The following is a 27508-nucleotide window of genomic DNA, read 5'->3' on the forward strand; positions in this document are numbered from 1 at the left end:
AGTCCTGCAAAATTAGCTACTAGAAACACTCTTTGCATTTACAAAAGGCAAAAGACAAAATTCTGCTCTTTTTTCCCCAGTATATCCTGGTGCATTTTTGTAATAATTGTATCCCCTTCATAACTATCCCACAGCATGGTAGTGGCATTTTAGTCAGCAAGCTTTGGTGGGAGGTGTTCTGGAGAATAGGATGGTTTGGAACTGGATGACCTTCACAACCATATTTTAGATGACCCTTGTGAAAACCATTTTTAAAACCTGTGTAAATTAAATGAGCTAATGTAGCAGTCTGCAGAAGATGCTGGATTCACAGTCAGATGGGAGCAAAGGACCCAGGAGAGGAAATTCAACTTAGAGGATGCTAATTCACACCTATAAACTACTGTGCACAAAACCAGCTGGGATTGAATTCCCTGCTTCTCTTTGGATGTTAATGAGAAAAAATGTGTAGAATAATGGGTTAATCACCCTTCAAGAAAGGCTCTTGGGTGAAACTGAACAGGGGACAGAGAGAGAAGAGGAGAGTCAGGTTTAAGTTCAACAGCAGCACCAAGAAATCTGGCTATAGATGCCCAGAAAGGTGCTACTGCATCTGCTTTTGCTTCCACCAGTGTTACAGTGGTGTGGCAAAGTCTGCTTCTGCTCTAGCAGTGAAATGGAACCTAATCAGTGAGGAATCTTGCTAAAATTCCAGATTATTATTGTTATTATTATTATTATTGCTCTCCAATAAACCATAAGCATGCTGGGCTCTCCAGTGAGCAACCCCAGTGAATGCAGTTGATGTTAACCTGAAGTGATACATTCCTGGGTGTTCCTCACTCTCCACAACAGCATTTTGTTTGGAAAGGAGCAGGGTGCTTGAGAGAGGGTCAAGCTGCAGCCTGTCCCAACCCCTTACAAAGTTCAGAGACTTGTGGTGCAGGGGTGCTTACCAGTGACCTGTAGTTTGGCACAATAACTCCTCATCCCTCCTAAAATCTCACTCATCCCATGCATCCTTTCCATTTTTCCTTGAGAGATTCCCTGTAACTGCTTCAGAGCTTCAATGCAAACACCTTTGTTTGAAATACAAAATGACAGCAGCAGATGCCTTCATAGACAGCAAAAGGCCTGGAGAAGGGCAGAGTAAATAAACAGCGAAAATTAAATATATATTATTGCCACACAGAGAGGAGCTTTCTGTTCAAAATGAAGCAATTAACATGTAGGGACTCATTCTGCTGGGCTGGGAGGAAGCAGGAGGCACATTATTTAAACAAATTGCCATGTAGCCCGTGATTATCATTAGGATTCATTCAAGCCCAGGCATTCAGTAAAGCTTCTGCTCTGCGGCTGGCCCTGTGCTGCCTCTCTATCAGTACCTATTGTTTCATAATCTCGCCATACTCGACGCTTTTTTTATCCCAACCAAGTCTGCCTTGTTTGTTACCCTCCCCACTGACTAAGCCAGAGCACATTAACAATGCAGGGTTTCATTCAGCTCTTTTTCTCGGGTTAGCTGAAAGAGGGATGTCTTCTCCCCTAATTGCAGAGGATCTCTTCAGCTTTGCAATTTCTGCACTGAAGCTTTTTTAGGGGAAGGCGCGGGGCTATACATAAACCCGAGAACTCACTGGCAGGGCAGATAATTGCTCTTTCCCTCCAAGCAGAGCAGAGCCCTCCTAAACAGCTCTGCAGAGCCAAGCTTCTGCATGGCAGACGTGGCACAGCAGCCACAGGCTCTCTCCCTCTGTCCCAGCCAGATGGCTTCCCTCTGCTCACAGCAGCACAGCTCAGGTGGGCTGTCTAGGACCTGATCTGGCCTTTCCTGGCCATGCTCTGCCCAGGGGCAGACCCCATCTGGGGTGTGAAGCTGAGCAGGACAAGGATGTGCTGCCAAGTGTGCCTCTTGCACAGGCACCACCACCACATGCTCCCCACTGGGAAGAGAATCACTTTCCTTGCAAGAACAGGGGGATTGCCACAAATATTTCCAGGTTTTTAAATTTTTTCCTCCCTCTGTTCTGATCTAGAACAAAACCAACACCTTTTTGTTGCTTTAGGACTATTGACCTGACTGAGGAGCAGTCTTGCTTCCTAGATGCTGGGGGGAACAGCCTGATCATCTCCAAGGAGCCCCAAACTTTGCATGGTCACTTTCCCCTTGGCACATCTGCCAAGTCCCCAGTGCCCACAGTATCCTGTGGCAGATTGGAGCTGTAGCACAGGAATCCATCCCTGACAAGCCTCAGCATGCTCAAACCTCCCTTGGCATCTTCCCTCACCCTTTCTCCTCTTCATGAGTGTCTGTGCCTCCCAGTGTGGGTCAAGCACATCCAGCATCCAGGACCCCACTGCACAGACACACAGACTCACCGTCGCTCCCTTCTCTCCTGCCAGGAGCACATTGCAAAAACACCCTTCCCTTCTGCAGGAAAGTGGCCTCCTCTGCTTCTCTCCTATCGAAACCTCAAAGTGATGTTTTTAGAGCATCACTCAGGGTGGATTAATCCAATGAGAACTGGGCTGTGTTTCCCTTTTGCATGCTGTGTTTCAGAGATGCACCCAGCACAGCGTCAAAGCCTCTCCACTCACAACTGAAGGGAAACTGCAACTTTAAGTACATAAAATGCAAAACTACCATAGACAAATACATATTTTGCATATAATGTGTCCATATAAACAAAGTTTATAATCCATATATACACATGCAGAGCATATATATATGAAAGAGATATTAATACTACATAATGAACACAAATTTATATTTCTATGCTATATGCACTTATTTACATTTATAAATATATATTGTGGCTATACAATGTGCTTGAGCCACTGGTTGTAGCTTAAATAAGACATTTTCAGACTAACATTTTCACATATGTCCAAGAAGAGAAGGTTGTGCCCAGAGGCAGATGCCTGTGGTTCAGGTACTGCAGATAGGGATGGAGAGGGGGTCTTGGAGAAGCTTCAGTACAATGAGCCAGGAGATCTTTAGCAAACACAGGCTCAGGGCTTTGCTTTAAATTGCGCCTCTTATGTGAGGGGAGAAGGTGCTTCCTCAGCTCAGACCCCTTGCTGCTGTCTGAATCTGTTCCTCTGCAGTTTAGGGTAGCCCTCTGGTCGCCCAGGCCTGGCCATGACAGGAGGATGACCACATTCCATGGGACAAGAAGCTGTGCTCAGCATGATGAACCATCTCCCAAAGCAGGTCTCCAGCAGCATCCCTGCAGGGTGGCCTTGGCTGGGCTGCAGCTCCTGATCCCTCTGCTAGGGGGGATAGCCCATAGCCCCAAATCTGAACCCTGTCCAAGCTTCAGCAGCAGCTTGCACAGGATTTTGAGGTTCACATTTCTGGATTTAGGCTCAGGAGATGTGGGCTGAGCTAACCATAGGCACTAAATCCCCTTCTGGATCAGGAGCTTGGTGTGGTACAGCCTAGAAGTACCTTTGCACTGCAAAACAACGACTGGCTGCTATGGGACCCTGAAGGGACCTGAGACTGTGTGTAGCATGGTGCCTGGAGAAGGAAGAGGAGGCTCAGGGGGCACCTTATCACTCTCTACAACTGCCTGAAAGTATGGTGTAGCCAGGTGGGGCTTGGTCTCTTCTCCCAAGCAACTAGTGGCCTCAAGTTGCACCAGGGGAGGTTTAGACTGGATACTAGGAAAAATTTCTTTCCCAACAAGGTTGTCAGGCATTGGAACAGGCTGCCTAGGGAAGTGTTGGAGTCTCCATTCCTGGAGGTATTTAAAAGATGTGCAGATGTGGCAAATGGGGACATGGTTTAGTGGTGTACTTGGTAGTACTGGATTAGCAGTTGATCTTAGAGCCTTTTCCAAGACAAACAATTCTGTGATTCTATATGCTAAATCAGCAAAAATGCTGAGCTGTAAGAAGCAAGACTAAATCCAGGTATCTAAGAAGTTCTAGCTTCAGTTTGAGCTTTGAGCAGGCAAGGAGCTGCGCCAACCTAACCTTCCTGTCCTAAGGCTGCTCGAGATAGTACAGGCAGATGAAGCCCCTAAATAAAGTAAGAGAGGAAAAGGTAAGAATGAAAACAGAAATGTTTCACAATTTCTGGTTTCTGAAGCATACAGGCATATTAACAAGGACATCTGAAGTCGGTACTCTGTCCAGAATGGAAAGTCACTATAAAATACTAACAAAAGTGTCTTATCATCACCAAATATTGATTTGCCCACTTCACATTTTCTTATCTTTGTGCCTTGTTAATATTGAAGTTATTTTCCATATTTTCTGAAATTTCTGTGCATCATCTGCAACTAAATTTCATAGCAATTAACTCCTCAGGACCTATCAATTGTATAAGAGAAGACTGAGAAATAAGCTCAGGGAATTCCTGAAGATGAACATTGAACTGCTAATGATTAATCATAATATGCACAATAATGAGGATGGTGATGGCCATTTGAAGACCAACATATGACAAATGATAGTCTAAATATTCTTCACTCTGCCTTTTTGTCTTGATACTTGTTTTGCTTCTTGTAATGTTAATATTGAAAAAGAATTAACTAGTGGTTTAAATTACAACTCCGTCAGTGCAAAAAAAAATTGTGTTCCTGCAATTTGGATATGAAAAAGATATAAGTAACTTCCTAGCTAGTTATTGTAAAATATTAAAAGTAAAAATAGTAAGCAGGTATTAATTCAAACACTCCAGTACTGATTGATGCTAAGTTATCCAGGCTCAAAGGGATTTTTCTTCCTCAGATGAAATGAGCACTGCAGTGTGGTGTTGGTGAAATGAGGGCTGGCTACAGTTCCTTTGGCCCTTCTGATTCCATCTGAGTTAGCTTTCAGTTTCCCAAATATCTTGTGCAATCTCAGCTCCCACAAGGGATTAACCTGCCACTCCACAGCTCACCATCTTGCTTGGAGCTGGCTCTTAGCGTGAAACACACAGCCCTACGTGAGCAGTGATGCTCCTCATACCTGCACAAACCTGTCAGAGCTCACCCAGCCTGACATCTCGGGACCTGGCATGACCCATCCCATCATTTCAGGAATCCATGTTTTTCCATGAGACTTGAGCTCTGCCCGTCATCTCCCTTTGCAGCAGGCCACAGCAGTGCCCTTTGGGGACAGCTGTGTGGCACTTTGCAGCCAACATGACACATCCCAGGCTACTATGCTGGCCCAAAACTGGCTGCCCCAGAGGGTTGGCCCTTCTCCCTGGCACACTGGAGAGGACAAGACAGCACTGTAAATCCTTGGGGTGGAGTTTGCCAGCTCTGGGGCAATGTTCTAGCAGGTCCAATAACTGTGATTGGGGCAAGATGGGGGGATTGGCCATGGGAGCCAGCAAGGCAGTGCAGGGCAGTAGCTGCCACCCCAGCAAGTGCTGGGTGTCTGCTGTAAACATCAGCCAGGCAGGAATTGCTCCAGGCTCCCTGTGATGGCAGAGGCTTTGGAAACCCTCCTCCAGCTTAAACCAGATTTGCCTTCTTCAGCGCAAGCCTAATGGGATTGTAAGCAGTTAAATCTCGGTGACTTTCTCAGACAGTGTAATTTTACACAGCCTTGCCCTCTTCTCCTCCTTTCTATACCACAGCCTTAAGATCAGACAGTTTTCTTTTGTTTCAACTTGGGTTTACTCAAAAGAAAAACAATTACTCTCTAACCAGTTTAAACAAATGTAAAATAACCTGCTGAGACCAGGCAGAGAGAAAGTGTGAGGGAAAAATACCCTGCCTTCTCCTAAATACCCTGCCTTCCCCTGCCAAGTTGCCTTCCAAAGCAGCATCTGCTCCTCCAGCCAATTACAGGTGTCAGGCTGCCTCAGGATCTCTTGGTGTTTTATAGTGATCCATTAAGGAAACACATTACACAACTCTGAGCTGATAGGCTTATCCAGGCAGCTGGGAGATGCATCACCCTCCCTTCTGACAGCAGGGTGACTTTGCTGGGTCCTGGGATGGGCTCCATGATCCATGTCCTGCCTGGTGACCTGGGCAGTTGGAGCCATTGCCTGGGCAGAGGCTCCAGTGCTCATAGGGAGAAAGCTTAAGAGGAAAAAGCAATGCTTTCTAGGGCAGCATCTGAAGAAGGATGTTAATCCATGGCAGTGTGGAAACCTGGAGAAGATCCTTTTCTTCTGGATAAACCACAAGTTCTCAGCTTATTGAAGATAAGAGATAGCATATAGCTACCAAATTAGGGAAAACCAGTGTGATTTTTGTATTACTTCAGTTTTTGTCACCCAAAGAAGAGGTGCAAACATACTGTAGCTCCTCCTGCTTTCTGTCCCAGACATGCTGGTGTTTGCTGTGCACCAGAAACCTGCTTCCCAATGTCTTCCCTGAGATGAGCTCAGCTGGTTTAATCATGGCACTAATAACTCCAAGGTAGTGGGTTTGAGCCAAGTGATGGGTCACTCTCTTAAGAGCTGGACTCGATGATCCTTGTGGGTCCCTTCCAGCTCAGAATATTCTGTGATTCTGTAACTCTGCTTGCTGTGTCTGCCACCAGGAGAGCCTGGTGTGTAACCCAGCAAGCGTCGCTGCTCCTCTCACCTTTCCATTCTGTGTTGTGCCAAGAGCCACGGAGAATTTTAAGAGGATGATCTGCATCCCTCAGCAATTTCCAAGGACACTTTTCTTTCAAATGAGGGACTTGTGATTCATGGCCAATAATTTCATGGTTTATGTGTGCTTTTCTGCTGGGCCAAGGATATTTAAAAAGTCTTTGAGCCCAGAGTGTGTGCATCTGTGTTAAGAGGCTGAAGGTGATGGGTGCAGCCCATACCACCCATGCTCCTTGCTCAGGTAGGCTGGCAGTGGCTAAGAGAGACCATTTAATCTTAAATCTTCCTACTTTCTCCCCAGTTTAAATCAATACCAAAATCAGAGGGGATACTCTTGTGATTTGGCTTAAATTTGCTTCTGATCTGGGTAAGCTGAGTTGAGATCAGGTGTTTTTATGCCAAAGCATGTGATTTCCTACATATAGTCCCTATCATTTCAGGTAGAACTCGGAGAAAGGAAAGGTACACAAGGGAAAAGCAATCCAGTGGTGACAAAGCCAGTCCTGTATTTCCTGGGGAAAATTGCTATGGGCATTCATCAGAGTGGTCCATAAAAAAAACACCACACCAGCCAAACTCACCCTGAAGAGACCCAAGTGCAACTAAACTGGCTGCCCCTGCCCTTTATAAGGCCTGGTAAATCGAAAGAAAAAAGAAGATGCTTGGAAAATTAATTACATGTTCCCTAATTGGGTTCTTTGCACTTCCCTGTGTTGGCTCCCTGCTCCTCGAGAAGCAATTTGTAGGACCAGGGCATGAGTTTGCTGAATCCTGCAAAAAACCCCACTGTAGATGAGAATGGTGAGTGTGTGCGGTCTGCCAAGGTGACAAAAAAGGGTCCCTGGTGCCACCAAGTTCACAGCAGATCAAGGAGCAGAGCAGACACTGTGCCTTCAGACACAAACTGTAGTTAAACCCATGGGGCAGTGTTCAGAAAGGGACTGACACAGCACTACCCATTGTTTTGAAGGGCGTGTAGGAAAGAAAAGGTGGCAGCCAAGTTAGGTCTGAAGCAGTCCAACTTGCGGCCCCTGCTCTGTTAACAGCAGGCATCTACTGTGGGTCTCCTCCCCATATTTTAGCTTCTCACAGGTGAGTTAAAAAGCTGTTCCTTGGGCCATGGGCATGGCTGGCACTTCGAAAAATCTCAGCTGCACTAGACTGGTTTGGACCTGTACCTGTGACAGCTACCCAGGTTGCTGCTGGTGTTTCACATGCCCATCACTGTGGCATCTTTCATCAATATGAGTGCCCTTTGCAGAGGTCTCCAGCCCATCTGCCAGAAATGCAACCTGGGTAGCAATTAAGGACGCTTGATAAAAAGCATCTGCCCTCTAATTCATTGTTTTATTTTTTGGCATCCTTTTGTGGAATGAACTCAAATAATATAGATGCTAAATAGTACTCGCTGTAAGGAATTTATTACTTTTTTAATGCTAAAAGTAACATGCAAAAACTATAGCTCCAAATAACATGTATATTGTCAAATATGTTTAAGAGGTGAAGTTTTATTAGCTGCATTTGTTGTCCTGCACTGCATTTCTACTGGATTTTAAAATTGTAGTCATGTTTTACTCTGGTCCCTACCAATACAGGTTTCTAATGATCTGCACAGAAATCTTGAAGTTTCTGCCTTAACTGTAAAATGTAAAAGTTAAATGTAAAAGGAAGATGAAGAGTGAATAGTCTTCTTTCCTCCTCATAATCTGCAGGGATTTACCCTCTAGCTTTAGGACCCAAATGTATCTCCCAGTGTTGGATACCACTCAAAAATGTAACTGTAATTATTAGCAAGCCACCACCAGCACCTAGTGAGAGTCTGAACAGAACTACAAGTGTATTATCTACCAAACTAGGTATTTACATCTGACTGCATCTCAGTCTCCTGAGATTCTGTAGTAAAGATGCTTATTCTGGCACTTTCCCCAAAGCAACCCACCAGGTTTCAGATATTACAGCCATCAGTCAATGCAGGTTGAGCATATTTGCAGCAGAGACCCCCTGCACTGCTGTCATGGCTGTAAGATTAAATTAAAAAGCACAGTTATCTTCTGTAGCCTGGAGCACTGTTATCTCTTCAAACACAAGGAAGCCTTATTCCTTTTCCACTGACAGAGCAATGCGGGGACTCACCAAGTACTTTCTATGCAACACTTAAAAAAAATTAAAGTCTGTGGCACTGAGACAATTATCTGAACTCTCATTTATTATGTGGAAGAAATCTGGCAGGACTTTTGGTAGATCTGGCAATGATTTTCTGCCAGGGAAGGAATTCCCTGTAGCCAGCAGGGAGGCTTTCAGTTTCTCATCCACTTGGCCTCCCTCTTGTTTTAATATGAGCTTGCTGAGTGCTGACAGGGGACATGGTGATGTGCAGCTCAGCATTTCCTAAAGCGAGCAGTTGAGGGGCAGGAGGGAGCACATGGGTCTGCCAAGGGGGTTTCTGAGGGGACCCAGCCAGCATTCCCCCCCAAACAGAGTCCCCTGTCAGTACCATTTTTCAGAGTGGATGAGGAAAGCTTGCAGGGTTTTGGGGTTTACTGCTGTTGTTTTCCCTCACTGCTTGTATTTACCTTGGCAGCTGGGGAAATACTGATCCGTGTTGCTGGAGGTTTGCTGGAGGGTTTCTGGGAGGCACTGGTGGTTTCTTACTTAGTAGCTAGCTGAGGGTAGGAAAAACAGCCTGGGAAAAGAAAAAAGACCACCACAAACACCTCTCTCCCTTTTTCTCTTTTCCCATGGATCAGTTCCCTGACCTGATTCCGACAAGCCTGCCAACCATCCATACTGGCACATGGCAGGGGCCTTGGGGAGCAGAACTAGCCCTTGTGCCTGGGGCTGGCAGCAGGGATGCCAGCCCAAAAGGCAACCCCCCTCTCCTAACCTAAAATACTTGGTGTAAAATACCAATTTGAGCTAAATTTTAGTAGCCACACCAAGCTGGCTGACACCCAGTCCAACTGAGCCAGATTTTACATCAACTGCATTGAATCATTGTAAAACTATCTGCAAACAATTGCTTACAAAAGGCTCCCTCCCCTCTCAAATAGCCCACACTCACATTTTTTGCTCCTGCTATGCTGTCATTGTCATGTTTTAGCTTAGATAGAGCATTGCCAACACTCATACTGCTTGAGGTTGCACTTTAAATCCAGTGTTTGAGACAAGCAGTCAAGTAGGAACTACAGAACACTTTATTAGTTTCCTTTTGCTCTCTCCTCTCCTCTCCTCTCCTCTCCTCTCCTCTCCTCTCCTCTCCTCTCCTCTCCTCTCCTTGCCTATTATTTTCCTGCCTTCTATTGCCTCTACTTTCTTTTCCTTTTGCCTTGACTTTCATTCCTTGCTTGCTCCTTACTTCTCCCTTTTCCTTGCACTGCTGAAGAAAGCTTAAAAATCCCTCCTGGGCTCACCCTGAAGACAAAGACAAACTCAGGACTGGCTTAGCTCAATCCCCACTGCTGGTAAACAGCAGCTGGTGAATCTGTTTTACCAGAGGGCTGGATGTCCCTGTCCAGGATGACAGCATCCATTGGTGGATGCTGGAGACAGGAATGGCAGTCATCTGCAGTGATGTGTCCCCTGCCAAGCTTGGAGTTAATGGCCCCCAGTCTTCTCCAGCAGGGGCCTGGCAAGTCCAGTGCAGCACCTGGCATTGCCCCATGCTGGCCAGTGAGCCATGAGGCCTCAGTCACCTCATCCAAGCCCCATGGGATGCTTGGGAATGCCCTTGTTCCAGCTGGCCTCTGAGAGTCAGACAAGGGACTGAGGACACTTGCCTTTAGGCAAGCTCGCTCGCAGCTGGTGAGATGTCATCACCCGCTCTGCTGGTTGTGATAATAAAAAGAGACAATTTAGGGTTGTACAGCTCCAACTGGGAGTGTTTCCCAGCTGTGTGTGCTTCTCAGCCATGCTACAGCTTTGCTCTGGGTTGAGCAGAGCAGAGAACAGCCTCAGTCTGTGCAATATGAAAAGCTCCTGTCAGGAGCTCTGCAGGCTTCTCACTGCTTCCTGCCATGCTGCTGGCATCTCTTGGACCCCCATGCAACCCATGTTGGTTTTGTCTTATTGCCACAGCCCTGCACCTGCAAGCCCTGTTACAACAGTCTGCCGTGAAAAGTAATGGCCACAGTGTGAGAATTGCCTTCCTTTTCCATCTCTCTTCCTGTTCCTGGGCTCTTGCTCTCAGCTTACATCACAGAACACAACAAAATCCTAGAATCATATAATGATTTATAGAATCATAAAATAATTTAGATCAGAAAAGACCTCATTGAGTTCAACCAGCAATAAGTTTGAGTGTATAAAAAAACTCCCCTAAACCCCTATATACTCACCATGGGAAATTTGTCTGCAGAGAGGTGACAGATGTCAGCAGAGAGGATGCTTAGGAGAGGACTCTCCTCTGAAGACCTCCTGTACCTTCTCCTCCCAGCTGATTGTGTGGTGAGCTTTCCTTTCACTTATGTTTCTCTCCTTTCAGTTTCTACCTTTTCCAAAGGGTAGCTGTTATCTCTGAAGTCAATGCATGTCGCAGCTACAGACTCTGTGAATAAAGCTCTGTGTGGGTCCAGCTGTCTCAACATCCTCCCCTCAGCAACCTGGGTGAGACTGCCAGCAGCTGAATACCAGCCAGCAGGTGAGCTCCACTGGTAAATAGTGCCCAGCTTCCCGAGGGACCCTGTGCCTGCCAGCTCCTGGCATTCCTGCATAGGGATCACACTGGAGCCAGGCTACAGAAGTGATGCAGAATTGGGCAACCAGGAGAGAAAGTACATGTGCTACCTGGTGGCCTGCAGAGAGAGATTAATCCAGTCACAGTCCTGCTGGAGCATCCTCAAAGGACTAAATGAAGGTCCCTCAGGATGGCAGAAAGCCATTCTTTACTCAGAGTGAGTAAAGAAAGTTACTGTGTAGTTGGTTCTTCCTTCATTGCACATTATCTTCCAACACCTAAGGCAGCGCCAAAGATGAAAACAGATTTCTGTTCTTAACCAAAACAACTCACAAGGCTTCCCATTTTGATTAACAGTTCCAGTTCCAAGGGGGAACATATGGTCACCAAAATTAAGCTAGAATATATTTTTCTCCCTCTGGTCTTCTGTGACACCATTCCAGTGGTTCTTTGCTGGGAAGTGTGATCCCTTATGGGTTCCCAGTGCATGTACGCCACATCATTAGAAAGCCATTCAAGAGGTGAATGCAGATCTGGTTTAAAAAGTGACAATATAAAAATGTCACTCTCTCACTTGACACATCTGACCAAGCATAGCATATCTTCATGTGCACTTGGAAAATTGCTGTTTATTTTCATGACTGAAATGAAACCCTCACCCCACAAGCACACAGTGTTACGCTTAGCTTTATGCATACATGGCATCTGGTTTATTCAGTCAAAATAGCTGTGCACATTGTTATTTTCAGGCTTTGAGAAGCTATTGCCATGGGGACTGAAGATCCAAATAGATCCTGAGATCAGATCACAGGAGGTTTTAAAATAAAATTGGCACTTCTGCCAATAATCATGTGAAACCAGCTTCAATGTGTAAGCACAGAGACTTACCACCTTGGTGACTCCTTACAAATCATAGTCACTGAAACACGAAGGATATTCTATATTGTTCATAGCAGATTGGTACCAAATGCATTTTCAGGATTTAAATATACAGAATGTCTCCTCAAAGGAGAGGGAGATGACAGTAGCCAGCTGTAGAGGGTTTGTGTTGGTAACATAACCATAACTCCAGCTGAATTTTTTTCCATCAAGGAACACAGAGGCAAGATCTTGTTCCAGATTCATATAGAACTGCACTTGTGACCTTCTTATCTCGGCAGGAAGACAAGCTATTAGACACAGAGAGAGAGAGAGAATATGTATACATATAAAACTATGTATAAATATATATATAAATATATGTGTATGAACTTATAGTGGAGCAGAAACTAGAACTTGTTTTGCAGAACAGAAGTCGCTGGAATCTGCCTCTACTTCTGTGTAATCTCTGCAGTGAAGCAATCTCAAGCTGTGCTATCAGCTCTGGTAAATGAAGCGATGTCAGGGCAGGTTAATACTTGGATATGAGAACGTGAAAGAAAATCCACCTTTCCAAGGATGCTGTAATCAGAGCTGCATTAACCAGGGACAGAAACAGCCTGCTCTGCCAGGCTGCAGGGAAGCACTGCTTGCACAACATACACACAGTGTGCAAATGCATGTCGTGTTGCTGGGATTAAGGGTGGGGTGGAACCAGAAGGCCCCCAGACCCACCCCAGTAAATCTTTGTGGGTTTTGTCATAATTATTGTCATTAAATTGCCTTTGCTTGCACACAAAGAAATTTTTAGTCTGAGTTAGTGAAATCAGTTCAAATCCAAGTGAAGGCTTTGGTGTCATTGCAATTCTACTTTTGAGACACTTCTGGCTTTATTCTGCAGTGCAGATGTAAGCCCTTCAGCTCTCAGCAACTGCGTTTAGGGGAAAGAGTGTATTGCTAACATGTACCAAAATCTGAAACAGGTCACCATGCTTTGTGATGGTGTGGTGGGTTGACCCTGGCTGGACCCCCAGTGCCCACCAAGTCACTTTATTACTCTCCCTTCTCAGCAGGATATGGGAAGGAAAACAGGACAAATGCTCATGGGTTGAATTAAGGACAGGGAGGTATCACTCACCAATTACTGTTGTGGGCAACAACAGAATCAACTTAGAGAAATAAATTTATTGCAAATTGAATCAGAGTAGAGTAATGAAAAAAACCCGAAATCTTTAAACACCTTCTCCTCACCCTGGCCTTGACAGCTGGGTCCATCTTGGAGCCCCCTGGCCTTGGCTCTGTGGGACATGGGGAAAGCTTCTGGCAGCTTCTCACAGCAGTCCCCCTGTAGCCCCCCTGCTGCCAAAATCTTACCATGGAAGCCCAGCACAGATGGTAATGTGCTGGCTCTTCACATCTGTGCTAGCTAAACACCACTGACTATGGCTGATCAAACTACTCTCTCCTATGCCCGTGTTAGCTATTGTGTATCGCTCACCACCTGTGCAAAGCATCAGTGTCCCAGCACCAAGCTGTCAGCATGGTGTCTCATTATTGCTCTGGAGCTGATGAAGGTCACCCCACCCACAGAGCTCCAAACCTGCAGTCAGGTTATTTCAGAACCGATCCTTCAGTGCCACCAAATCAGAGGCTATGAGAGCAAAACCATCCTTTTCCCTTGTGCTGCCAAAATACAAGACCTTGTCTGATATGCAGGCCAAGACTTGGACTTGATGATACTTGTGGGTCCGTTCCAACTCAGGATATTCCATGGTTCTATGAAACTTCTCACTGCTTGGGGTTGTCAGCATAAGGGAGTTTGCAAGTTGAGATCTGACCTTGCAGTACTCCAGAGACTTTATGTGTTCACTAAAATGAGGTTGTCCTGTCTGGATCCTCTTTGAGAGACCAACCAGAGCCAACCAAGGCTCTCCTGTGTTTATATGGTCGAACTGAAGCCCTCAGGTGGGTGTACAGGCTGGTTTGTAGAAGCTTCAATAGTTCTGGGGAGGACAGGCCATGGGCATGCGTCCTGCCAGCTGTCAGGAGTGGGCTGTGACAACAGAGCTGCCATCCCTGCTGAACCTCACCAACACTCAGCCTGGGCAACACAGCCAGCTCTGACCTGTCCACCTTGTGCACACACTGTGACCACATGGACAGACATGTGCAGCACCAGCACCCTGCTGCAAGTGGTGCTGACAGCTGTCTCCATGATCCCCGTGGCCACCTCCTCAGAGATGGAGAGCAGCAGCCTTTATCTGGCCCATGACTCTTGCAGAATGCAATACAGGGCCTTTGGGCTGCTGATGTGAGTGCCACGGCTCCCCAGACAGGCTCTCCCTCAACCACTGTGACATTCTCCACCTGCCACAGTTTCCACAGCTTGCATGAAGACTTTGAGGAGTCCTCCTGCCTAGAAGATGCAGCGAGACAGGGAATAGGAAGAGAGATGTCAAAAGACAGTGATTCTCACGTTGGTGGTCATCAGTGGTCATCATTTCTCATGGGACAACATCATAGCAGGGCTTGCAGGTGCAAGGCCATGACAGTAAGACAAAACTCCCAATTATGCTAACTGAATTATCCACTTTGAAATATAAATTAAGAGTCATCCTGCGGACAGTCACTCCCAGGTCCTCAGGGACCTTTCCTGTAAATTGCATTCCTTTAACATCTCCTTCAGCTACAACATTGCCTGTGCCAGAGATTTCCTGGCCCTTTTTGGCTCTGGAACTGGGCTTCAACCAGTGCATTTCTGGGCTGCCTGTGCCAAAGGCGCTGGGCCATAGCAAGGACTGCCCAGAGCCATTTCTACAAAATGTTTTTTATAGAAAAAACACTAGCCCATCAGGCTTTGCTGTTTGTGGCACAGCCCAGCCCAGCCTTCTGAGCACCTGCATCTCAAGGCCAAAGCCAAGAGGGTGGTGGATCCACGGTTCTGCAAAGAGTATCTCAGCAGCCCTGCTTGGATCCTCTGGGCAGGATGACATTCCGGCTCCTGATCAGCATCTAACTTAAATTTGGAAAAGCTGGTGTGAATATCTGTGACCTGTCAAGTATTGGAGCTCAGACATCTGGACAAAGGGATGTCTTCAGCTCCAGGTGGGTGCCCAGGCCCCCAGCACATCCCCCTTCTCCTGGGGCTCGGGCTGCCTGGGCCCAGGGCCAGCTTTGACAGTGCAGCTGCCTGGCCTCGAATCAAAGAGCTGTTTGAGAACAAGCTGTGAGGAGCCTTGGCAAGGACTCACTCCCCTTATCTCAGGCACTGTTTTTAAGTAGGGCTTTTGCCCTTGGTTTGTGCCTGAGCTACATTGCAGCTATCCCTGTAGCTGGCCATATAACTCCCTGGTCTGGACCTGGACATGACCTGGCACCTCCCTCAGCTCTTCTTACTCAGGTACCATAGCAGAAGATCCTTGCCCATGAAGCCCTTATTTCATGCCCACCTTGCTATCACCCACAACAGCATCTCACCAGCTCTTTTGTGGAGCTGCCTAAAAACAGGGAACAACAGAAGATGAGGAAATATTACAGACTGTGGGATTTCCTCTGAGAATAGCAGAGAAGGAAAGTGATGCTCTGAACCAGAAGGAGCAGAACCTCTTCTCCCAGTTAAAGTGTGGACAAAGATGCTGAGACAGCAACTTGGCTCAGACAGAACACAGAGAACCCATGAATAACCAGAGGTTTCATGGCTCCTCCTTCATTAACAATGTTCCCCAGACTCTGAAGATGCTGGCAAACTATCCAGCTGCTCCCTCAACGCTTCTGTTCCTCATCTGCAGATAATGAGGCATTTGTTAATCCTGACCCTGGGCTGCTCACTGGCTCTCCCAAAGCCAGCCTCATGCCAGCTCCCTCACCAGCTCTTTGTGTTGTCCCCAGAAGTGACTGCTTCCAGCAGAAAGGGCAGCCCTCTGGGACTGGTCCTGGCACAGAGATACTGAGGCACATTTCCCTGAGCCCTTTACCAGTCTGCACAGCTCCTGAGAGCCCGCTGGAGCTGCTTGTTTGTGCAAGGTGCCATTGACCATGCTGCCCATGGGTAGCGGAATAAGGTGCTCTGCTGCAGAGAAGTATTTAAGACTGCCAGGTCGACTAAGGCACTGTTGAAAGACTGGGGAACAACATCAGAGAGCCAATTGGATGAGATGCACACCCCACTGCAGCCAGAGAGTGTTTCCTTGTGGGCATCCAAGCCCATGGCTGGAGTTCTCTTCCGAAAAAGCAGCTGTTTTCACCCCAGACTGGAGTCTGGCACCAGGTAAGCTGTCTCCAGGGTGGGTGACCAGAGAAGGGACAAAGCAGCAACAGGACAACCAGGAGACACCCATAACCACCTGCTTTGAAACTGGAGGACCACGCTGTACTCTGGGACTACTCAGGTATCAAATTCACACTGACATGGCTCACTGAGCACTAATGCTCTGCTGTGAATATAAGAACTATTGTGGGTCAGACCAAAAGCAGGTTTGAATAAGAATTCAGTAAGGCTGTTGCATCTCCAACAGTCACCAGTAAACTGATGTATCAAAAAAAGCATAAGGACAAGAAAAAAAGTGATGGTCCCCCCAGCACTTTCCCAGCGTTTCGACTGTTTTCAGCTTTGGGATTTCCTGACCTGGGGGTTGTGGATCTTTCTACACAGCAACTCACCATGGGCTTCTCTTCAGTGGATCTATCTCATGTCTCCCAGAGTGCATTACCTCTTAGTTCACATGGCATTTGTTGGCAGCCTTTGACAAAGCTGGAGGGTCTACCAGCATTTAGCTCACTGTCATTACCAAGCCACAGTTGCAATGAGGTGACAACATAACTCTTTTCCTATGAAGACAAATTTTTTAACCTCAGTGGTGGAGAGAACTGCAAACCTGCATTAATGGTCTCACCAAAACAATACATGTACCTTCAGGGAAAATGAGTGTCAGAGGCATTGCTTTCATTGACTGCATGTGTTACTCATCCCTTTTTGTAAGAGAGCAACACCCAAAACACTGCCCAGCCAGCTGTTGGAGAGCTGTATATACAGCAGGACAGCCACAGAGGGTCTGGGCAGGGACCCCAGCCATTCAAGGATCTGAGCCTGCCCCAGTCACGCTGTCTCTAGAGGTACTAGAAGGCAAGGCATGAAGGTTAATATCTGCTGAGAGGCAGAGAGCACATGAACAGTGCAGATTTTATAAGGCAAAAAGGCTTTCTCTCAGTATGCCATGCCAGTGATAACACGTGGTGATAGCTGTCGTGCATCCCAGGTCAGAGGTGCTTGGGTATCCCATTCTGAGGTGGGCAAGCAGGGCATGAGACCCATGGGTGCTTTAGGTAAGAGCTTGAACTTCTGTAGCAATCCTTGTACCTTGTGATTACAAATTACACAATTTTACAGACTGTTCTTGGCATGTGGTTTGTAGCCAAACGAGCAGCAGTGTTTTAAGATGATCCCACCTTGTCAGCCATCCTGCTGCTCTGCTGGGGAGGCATCCATGCCTCCTCCACCCTAAGGTCTTGGCTGCAGCTGCTCATGGTTGTGAGCAGGGACTGAGGAGCTGACACGTTTAATTGTCTCTCCTGCCTCGCCTTCTAATATCCATTAGCAGGGTGGGACTGCATCTCAAAGCAGTGCACCTAAACCTCCCCAATCCTTCTTGAAGGGATTGCCAGCAAGAACGTGACTCAGGTTCATTACATTTTTTTTTACATGCTGGTTTCCTTGCAGGTCTGTTGACTGGTGGATACAGACAAAATTGCTGACTGCAAAAGAACAAGTGACTGGCAAGCACAGGGTGAGAGGCCTCTGACTCTGACACTGCACTGAGCTGACCATGTGCTCTTCCCAAAATATAGCAATATTCATTGGGGTGATCCCAATGAATTTTTTTATTCCAGTTTTGCTGGAGCCAAAAGGTCATCCCAGAAACAAGCACTACTCAACTTCATCCAGTAATGGGACACCTGAAAAGTTCTTACTGCCCTTATATTTGAATTATGAAAGATCTTTCCTCCTCACAGCTCTTTAAGCTACAGATTTTATGTTGTCAGGGCACTGAAAGCACCCACAGGCCTTGGTGGCCCTAATCACCCTCTTTTGCTCCCCTTCACCCTTCCCCATCACCCAGCCAGGACACCCAGCACCCACATTTGGGCCAGGGCTGCAATGGAGCTTGAGACTGGCACCACTGCAGCATCACTGGGGCAAGGGGTGGAAATGGAGCACAGGGAGGCTGCTCAGGCCCTTCAAATGTGCTCATGGCCCTGACACATATCTTGCAGGTCTTGACAACATGAACACAATGATATGAAAGTCATGGTGATGAAGAACCATGAGCCACCCAGATCCACATGGCTTGTTCTGTTTTTAAAGTAGCAAACTACTCATTCCTTATATTTCAGTAGTGTCTGTTAATTTCTGTGCCAAAAAGTAGTATTTCCTTAACTGCATCAATATGTTTTCCCTGATGCAAATCAAGAGCTTCACCACAAAGATTTATTCAGGCAGCAAAGCCAAGCAAAATTCCATGTAGCTCTGTCTAAGAGGTGCTCAACTCCAGAGTGTCTACCAGGACTAATGAAATGCGCTATAGAAACTCTGAAGGGCTTATGTACAGGAAGAAATGGGAAAGAAAAGAACAGTGAATTTATAAATCCTATCTAGTGGAATGGGTATAGATATATGGATTGGTAAATTGAGTAATCCCAACCTGGAGACACCTGATGTTTAGTTGCAAGTTTTCCTTTTACCTCTCAGTTTACGCTGAGTGGTGCTGAACAGTAATCCTTTGTTCATGGTAAAAGTGGCCAATTCCTCCAGAGGAGAACTGATCCTGCCTAGCAGGGATCATATCAGCATTGCTCTACTGCCCTACCAGGCCTGAGACTGCCACAGCCACCTTCCTTGGGGGGGTTAAAACAAAGCCCTCGCTGCTGAATCTGCTTCAGGAGCTCTCCTGAAGACAACTGGATAGCTGGAGAAATTTTCCTTCAAAATTCCAGGTAGCCTAGAAGCATCTCTGACAAGCGCCAGCCATGCTGGTTGTGCCTTTTTGGCTTTGCCTGTTTCTGACTCCTTCTTGTCTTCCACCCTAGCAGCAATGGTGCAGCACACCCAGATAAAGCTGTGGGAAAAGGCACAGAGGGAAGTGTGCTGGGAGCTGGAACTACTTGGAAAGGAGAGGGATGGAAATGCGATATTGATCCCTCAGATAAGGACATTTGGCACGCAGCTCAATGACGGTGAGGAAGAGCATTCCTCTTCCAGATTTTTACTCATCTCCAGCAGGCTGCAAGCCTTGTTTTGCCAGAGCTGTGAGGTACAAGGTACAGTCACTCAAATGATCCAAAGAGGGGTTGGGAGAAGGCAAATAAAAAGCTGAGCTGTCAATTAGAGACCTCTGAAAGAAAAAAATTATATATAGCTGTAAGGATCTGTAGCACATCCTGATGCAGTGTAAGATGAGCTAAATTTGAACGTTACATGTTTTCATTATTTTGGGGTTTTGGTTTTCTTGGATAATACTCTGCTTTATGCAAGGTGTTAGATCACTGCTTACCACTGACTACAACTACATCACCCACTTACATCCTCCTTTCTACCATGAAAATTCCAGGTGTGACTTCAGGGCACCGTATTTGACCCAAACTGCTGTGCCCAGGCCGCCATCAATCTGGGGGTGCTGCATCTGCAGTCTGTCCAAACACTCCCAGAGCTGCATGTGGGGAGTTGTGCTGCAATAATTTTGACAGTTTGGGGACAATTTGTTGGGCTGGCAGAGCCCCTTTGTGCCCTGCATCACAGTAGGTACGTGGCTCCAGCTGCCACGTGCACGTGTGGAATGAAGGGCATGTTGGCAAAGCGCTGGATTTGCTTTTTCCAGGCAGGGCTTGCTTGCATGGCAGAACCAGCAAAGGGGACTTGAGGCTTCCCAAAACACCTGGATTTCCTAGGTGCTTGTTGTGCAGGACTTCCCAGGCTGGGTACAACGATGTTAGTGCAGTCATGGGGAGCAGAGTGAGGTGCAGAGCAGATCCACAACACAGCCCTGGCTGGAAGAGCTGCTTGAGGCCACTTTGTGCATGAGCTGTGCCAGTGGGGTCACCCCAGAGTGCATCTGCGGGAAAAACCCACAGCTAACAAGATCAGTGGAATCCTGGGATGCATTAGGAAGAGCATGGCCAGCAGGTCCAAGGAGGTGATCCTGCATATCTACTCAGCCCTGCTGACGCCACATCTGGGGTGCTGTGTCCAGTTCTGGACTCCTCGGCACACTGGAGACAGGGAGCTCCTGGAGCAGGTCCAGTGGAGGGCAACAAAGATGATGAAGGGACAGGAGCATCTCTTGTGAGGAAAGGCTGGGGGGAGGATGGAGCCAGGCTCTGAGTGGTGGTGCCGAGCAATTGGGAAAGAGGCAATGGGCAAAAACTGATGCACAGGAAGCTCCACCTGAACATGAGGAAAAACTTCTTTACAGTATGAGTGACCACACACTGGAACAGTTTGCCCGGAGAGCAGACTGTGGAGTCTCCTTTACCGGAGATATCAAGAACCATTTGGACACAATCCTGTGCCATGTGCTGTTTGAGCAGAGGGATCGGACCAGATGTCCCACTGTAGTCCGTTCCAACTGGACCTGTTCTGCGGCTCTGCCTGCCCAGCACCGTCAGGCCCTCGGTTCTCCCGGAGCGCCTGACGTCGAGCCGGCCCCGCGCGGCCGGGCCGCCGCTCCACGTGCGGAGCCGCCGCCCGCCCGCACTACACTCCCCAGAATGCCCCGCGAGACGGGGGCGGGACAGGGGTGGTGAGAGGGCGGGGCCGGAGCCGCGAGGCCGCGCCGCGATTGGACGGCGTTCGCCCGCCCTCCGCGTCACGTGCGCTCGCACCGCCCGCTCTCCGCCCCCCCCACCCCTCTCCCAGTCACTCCGCAACGGCGCGCGCGCGCGGCAGCGGCCCCCCCTTTCCTCTCCCCGCCCGTTTTCCCCCCCGCGCGCTCGTCACGGAGCGCGTCCCGCTTCCCTCCGCCCCTCGCGCGAGCCGCCGCCGGGAGCCGCCGGAGCCGCCTCGCAGGAGCCGCCGGGAGCCGCCATGGCCGAGAACGCCGCCGCCACCGGCCTGGAGAGCCACCGCATCAAGAGCTTCAAGAACAAGGGCCGCGACGCGGAGGTGCGTGTGGGGCCGGCGGGGCCCCGGCCGGGCCCGGCCTCCGCCGGCGGCCGCCAGAGAAGGGGCTGGGCCGGGCCGGGCTGGGCCGCGCTCGCGGCGGGAGGAGGCGGCGGGGGAACGCCTGAGGGGGGTTTTTTCTTCGCCGTCATGCGGGCGGGCGCGGCCGGCGGGGGGCGGAGGCGGCGGCGGGGGAAGGGTTAGCGCGGCCGGGCCGCCCGCGGGCCCCTCCGCCCGGCTCGCCGGGGCCCGGGCAGGGCCGGCGGGATGCGGCACCTTCTCCTCCCGCGGCGCTCCCCGCTCCCGGCCCGGCGGCCTCCCCGTCTCGCCGCCTTCCCCGTGCCCGGGGCTCGGATGGGGCCTCGGACAATGGTGCCGGCTGCCTTTGTGCCGCCCCCCGGGGCGGTGGCGGCCCTTCCGCCGGGGCTCGGGGCTGCCCTGCCCTCGGCCCGCCGTGCCGCTGCCGCTCTCGGGGGCCTGTGCTGGTGCCGGGGACCGCTCCCACGCTCCGGTGAGCCTGGTTACGGTGTGCTGTGCTGGCCCGTTTTGTTCCTTGTGCTACCGTGTATCAACCCCTCTGTTCAATTTTTATATTTTATTTTCAAATGCTGGTAGGCACATCAGTAATGGTTTGCTGGGCGTCTGCGTCTAAATGGGGAAGGAGTGCGGTGCTCGGTAAGGCTGATGGGGTAATAGTTTACTCCCCCGAATTTGAGAGCTTCAGGGTTATTGGGAGCTTATTCCCTAGAGATATTCCAGAGGTCTTCGAATCAGCGTGTCATTTTCGGACACATCTTCAGCTCTACTCGCAATCGAAAGAGGAAATCCCAAATCTCATGTTTAAGTTTCTCTAATAGGAAAGGAAGGGGGAGGGAGCTCTGAAATCAGGCTAGGATTGAAATCGGCTTAGGATTCGCTAGAGTGAAAACCTAAATATGTGTCAGATTACTTTGACTTCACCTGAGGATGTTTTCCATGCTTCTGTCGATTTTATCACTTAACTTTTGTAATCGGTAGACTGGAATTTTAGTCCTCTGAAAGCACATTTCGTATTTTAGGAGAATTCACACTTCTGCTGCTATTGTTTGGGTGGAGACAATTTTATGCAGGTCAGGCTTAGCAGCAGCAGTGTCTTTAAGATGACATTCACAGTGTAAAGTAATATTTAATTTTTATTTAAGTCTGCAACAGTGAATCTTTCTTACAGAAAATCTTGCTTGTAAAGAGTATGGTAACTTCAACACTTACGGCTAACATTAGTAAATGTTAGAAAGTAACTAAAAATTGCCCATCCTTCTGTTTAGCAGTTGCTCCTCAGGGTGAGGAGGGGGCGTGGTGCATTTCTTTTCCCCCTTCTCATCCAGTGAGGCTCTTCCTGCTGCTCCTCATTCATTTTGTCCTTGTCTCATCTCTCCGTATTGGTTACCGGCTTTGTTGCTGCTTTCTCAGTCACTGGCCTGAATCCATCAGAGCTCTAAACAGGGAAAGGTTAGGTATGTTCGTGCCTGGTGTGAACTGATCTGTCATCCACGCTTGCTTATATTATAGCATGCCCAAGACTGGGGGAATTGAATGTCTGCCTCCACGGGGAGGAAGGAGGGACTGAACTGCCTTCTGCCAGACCAGCTAGGGTGGCTTAGCTCTCATTTCCCCCTGAAGGGGAGCAATTATTTTGGAGTAGTGTGTTTGCTCTAATGGAGAAGCATATCCCTAGGGCTGACTTCTCGTGTGCTGAGTGATTCCCTTTCTGTGGCTGAGCTGAGAGTGGTGCAGAGCTCCAGTACCGCAGCTAAAGCTGTCAGATCTGCTTTGGAAAAGGGTTCAAATCTAGGTAACGTATTTCTTTTGCACTAACAAATAGATAAAATGCAGAGGTATTTTAAAGTCATATACCCATGGAGAGATGCTAAAATGAAATATAGGTTCATTTAAAGGACTTTTAAAGATTGGAAATGTTTCAGTGTCTTTCCAAACAGCTTAATTTGTATTAAATGTCTTAGATTTTCTACTAAACCTCCTTTTTGACTCTTTTCTGATCTGGGTATTTAAAAGTTCATGTTAGAAATACCCTTCTGGAGTAAACTTTATCTAACTTAAGCCTCTAAAAGTAAAACAATGTTGATGAAGTTTAGAGTGGAGAATGAATGAGCACAGCAGAGCTATATAATTGCCATTAGTTACTGTGCCTCTCTTGAGGAGCTGGTACACAGACTGACCTGCTGATTGCACAGATTGTCTCTGTGTAGTGAAAGTTATTGGCTCTTCACAAAGTGTTTGTTTTCTAAATCAAATATACCTAATTCCCAACTGTCAGCCATTAAATACACTTGGTTTGCTCCCTGTACTGCAATAAAGGGTTTGACATAGAGAACCTGCCTCCAATTTTCTGTGCTCAGCTTTGGAAATCAGGAGGCATCAGTGCTTTCATTGGCATTGATTGACACCGCCTCATTTTGTCAAACTCCACCAAGGAGAAATGAAGTATTTAGAATGATGGCATAATAAATCATGGTCTGATCTCTAGATTATATCCTCTGGATAATTTAAAATATTCAAAGCTGTACAGTCTCAGCATCAGTTTGAAAACAGTGGCACTTGAGTCACCTTCTGCCTGGAAGCAGTCATTGCCTTTGAACACAGCAGGCTTGAACACATTCTTTAGTAATCTTCCTTTGACTGCTATTAAATACTTGAGAGTTACTATTGATCCCCTCTGGGTACAGACTCTTCTGGCAGACCAAAATACTTTAATACTCCTTTAATTTGTACTTAACTCATATTTTATTACTGGGTTTGCTGGGACATATAATTGTCTTTGCTTTTTCTTAATGCAACTTTAAGGGAAACAAAAGATAAGTAAGTACTTTTGGATTTCGCTCTGCACCCCATGGAGCTTCTCATTGTGAATTTCTAGGAGCAGAGGAACAGATGTGTTGAGCAGAAATCAAAGGTTCTGAATCTTTGACCTGTACAGGTTCATTCTCCTTCTTCTAGTTTCAAGTTTGGGTGGAAGTTCCATACCTCTTTGTTGTCTTCCTCTTTTAGGGAGGTAAAGTTGTTGATACTGAACTGGAATTTTGATTTTGAGATATTAATATTAAAAAAAATATTTAGCCCTCAGAAAGGATAATAGCAGTATCAAATGCCACAATTTAAGTGTTCTTCACTTAATAGGAGTTTCTGTTCTTTCTTTAATTAGTGAGATTTTTCTATTTTTATAGGTACTGGCCTGTGATTAGCAGCAGACAAAGTTAACCTCAACATGCAGAGCTGATCAGTAAGGAGCCAAGACTCTCATGGCTTCATCTGGACAAACAGCTGCCAGTTCTCTCCTCACTGTCTTCTGAATTCTATGTTCTCCTGAGACGTGAAAGAGGTTTTTGAATTGTTACACATAAAATGAGAAGACTTTCCTGTGTTGATTATGGACATGAGTCTTAAGTCTCCGTGATGTTTTTTTCCCTAAATATCCAGCACTAATTATTCCAGTACAGTTGGGGCTTCACAGGACAAAATTAAACAGTTGCAATCACTTAATTTGTGACACTCATTGTAGCTGTTTATTTGTTTATTGATATCTAAGCTAGCCTAGCTTTTAGAAAACCTAATTTGAACCTTCTGATTTTTGCAGTTCTTCAGCTTCATTCTTTGCTTAGTAACATCCTTCCTAGCATTATTTACTTCTTCAATGTTTTGGATTAGAACTGTTGCTTATTCTTTATTACAGTAGCAGGCACCCATTTGTTGACTCACAGTTCTGATGTTTAAGGTGGCGGATCAAACAATCAGCCCATTTCTTTCTGTCAGGATTAGTCAGCATCCCTGACTAAAACTGAGGAAAAAGTCTTGGTGAGCAGAGGTGTTATAATTTGTAGGGCTGTCTGCATGATTTGCTGGTGTTTTTTGTGTGTGATATAATGAGATTGTGTGGTCATGAAATTAGCAAAGTGCATACTAAATTGAAAACTCTAAATGCTCTCATTTAAAAGAAAGCCAAGGAGTGAAAGAAACCCAAAACCTAGAAGGGAGTTATTGTCTTATAAACTGAATAACTTTATGTAAAAACACTTCAATGACTGGGATTAAAATTTCTTTTTTGTGTACTTGCCATACCCCTAGTCGTAAGTCAAAAGAAGACAAGTCCTAGATCTTATGTTGGTTAGGCTGTAGGGTTATCCTTCTGAGATTTGCTGAGGGCCATTTACCAGGAGGAAATGTAGCCACTGTGTCATCTTTCACCTGCTCCTGCTCTATTTGATTTTTAGTTTCTGAAGTGCTGGTCACTGATGTATTTTTCCCAGTTACAGGCAGTTGTGTGATCTTTAAGTCTGTATCACCTTTGGGATCAGGAACTTTGAAGGATACATTTTTATTCTGTGCCTTCAGCATTCTCACCCCAAATGAGGCAGAGGAAGCAAGTGGCCTTAGCCCAGATCTCCATCATCAACTCTGGCAGATTCAGTGTATTTACTGTTCCTGCATGGCTAACAGTGAGGATCTAGTTTTTGAGGATGCTTGAATTCAGCCCCATTTTTCTATCATGCTGCCATCAGTTTTTTGTGAACACAGGAATGTTGTTCTGGGGAGGCCAAATCGGTGCAGTCTCTGGGCATCAGGGAGAAGGTGCAGCCTGGCTTAAAGCCCTGCTCCTGTCAGGTGTCCAAGGCTTTTTGCAGTGGAGGCTCTGTACCTGCACAGTGCTAGGAATAGTGCACATGCTGCTGCCAGCTCGTTTCTCAGTGCTGTTCTGTGCACTAAGGAGAGTTTTTGCTGGCTTTTCGCTGGCTCCCCGTATTCCCCTCCAAGGCTTCATGAAACAAGCAAGTGTTGTAGAAGTCCTGTTACTCCCAGCTACTTTGTACCAATGCAGTTTCTTTCAAAATTTCACAGTACGGATTGGTCAGCTCTCTGCATTTCATTTGGACACAGGAAAGGACACCAGAAGGGAGTAGGGATTTAACAGCTGGCTTAGGTGGGTTTAAGGTACTGTGGGCCTGCTGTAAGGTTCACTGGTTTGTTGAGTCTCAGGTAAAGTGAAAACACAGGTGTCAGGTAACTTCCTGTTGGGAACTAGATGTAATACATGATCCAGTACTCTCATGAAGAGTTTTTTAACTCCAGCTGCTTCTTTATTACCCTTTAAACCCAATATATATACTCTTGGGAGAACAAAAGTGTACATGTTTGTACCTTGGAAAGAATTACATGGGTAGGAAGTAAGGTACAGATGTGGGAAGCCTCTGAGGTTGCTATTGCTGCAGAATTTTCCAAGCTTTAGTCTGCAAGTAAAGAGTTCAACACTGAAATGTTCGTGACTCTTGGCAGAAAGCAAACACCTGATAAGTCCATTTAGATGTACTGTGTAGTGTCTTCTATGAGGTTCAAAATCAGTTGAATCCATTGCATTTTAAAAGATTTAAATACACAGATGCATTAGGAAATCATTGTTTATTTCCAAAATACCTGTGGAGAATGCTATTTGGAGATGGTGTCTTGTGATGAACATAATCTTCATAAGCTGATTGGGATCTGTGCTTGCTGTATTGAGGCCCAATTATTGCTGTTTGCTGTTGTGATACACCAAGCCTCTGGTAATCTTCCTGTAATTACAGAATTTGTTTTTCTTCATTCTCGTGTATTTCTAACACTATAGCAGTGCCACTGGTATCTCCAGAGCTTCTTTTATGAAAGGGTTGATTTTTAATTTGTAGAATATTGAAGTCTGGTCACAGCTGGTAGCAGAGTAACAGTCAGACTAGTTTTAAAGGGCTCTTTAACTATTTTTTACATAAGTTCTTTGAGGCCTTTGTGATTGTACTGTTCCAGCACATATCTAAGCAGGATGTTTTGTCCTTTAAAACAGCGTTATGTGAAAAGACAGCAATTAGGAAGCTACAGCAGCTACAAGTAACTGATCAGATTTGTATTTGTTGTGGGATTAGAAGTGGAATGAGGCATCTAATTTATAACAGGCTAGAGGAGGCGATGAACTAGTAGATAACGGGTTGGTCATCAACTAGTAAAGACAGATTATCAACTGACCTGATTTGAAAAAGAAATCCAAAACCTGTATCTTTTCCAGTCTGTCAGTTGTTTCCAAAGTACCTGCTGTAGGAAACTCTGCTACTGAATTGATGTTCCTGCTTACTAATATAGTAGCAGAAACTGGGCTTTGTATTCCATTTCACAGAATTTGATGTAGGTAGTCAAAAGCACTGGTATCTTCCAAAAAGTTATTCCTGCATCAGAACTGTCTGTGCCTTGGAGTGAATGAGTTGCAAAGCTCTTCATGTTT

The 27508-nt window shown here is 46.8% G+C and overlaps 1 protein-coding gene across 1 annotated transcript in view; it reads left to right on the forward strand.

Annotated features, from left to right (window-relative positions):
• Nucleotides 1-21086: 21086 nt before the first annotated feature.
• KPNA3 (karyopherin subunit alpha 3) overlaps nucleotides 21087-27508 on the forward strand; it is a 47801-nt gene continuing 41379 nt past the window's right edge. The window contains exon 1 of the mRNA XM_054271688.1: nucleotides 21087-21216. Coding sequence (XP_054127663.1) covers nucleotides 21139-21216 — 78 coding nt within the window. The 5' untranslated portion in view covers nucleotides 21087-21138. The remainder of the gene's footprint in view (nucleotides 21217-27508) is intronic.

The sequence above is a fragment of the Melozone crissalis genome, unplaced genomic scaffold (assembly GCF_028551555.1).
Source record: "Melozone crissalis strain CALT ecotype California unplaced genomic scaffold, PUWL_Pcris_2 ptg000013l_1, whole genome shotgun sequence".
Taxonomy (NCBI): Eukaryota; Metazoa; Chordata; class Aves; order Passeriformes; family Passerellidae; genus Melozone; species Melozone crissalis.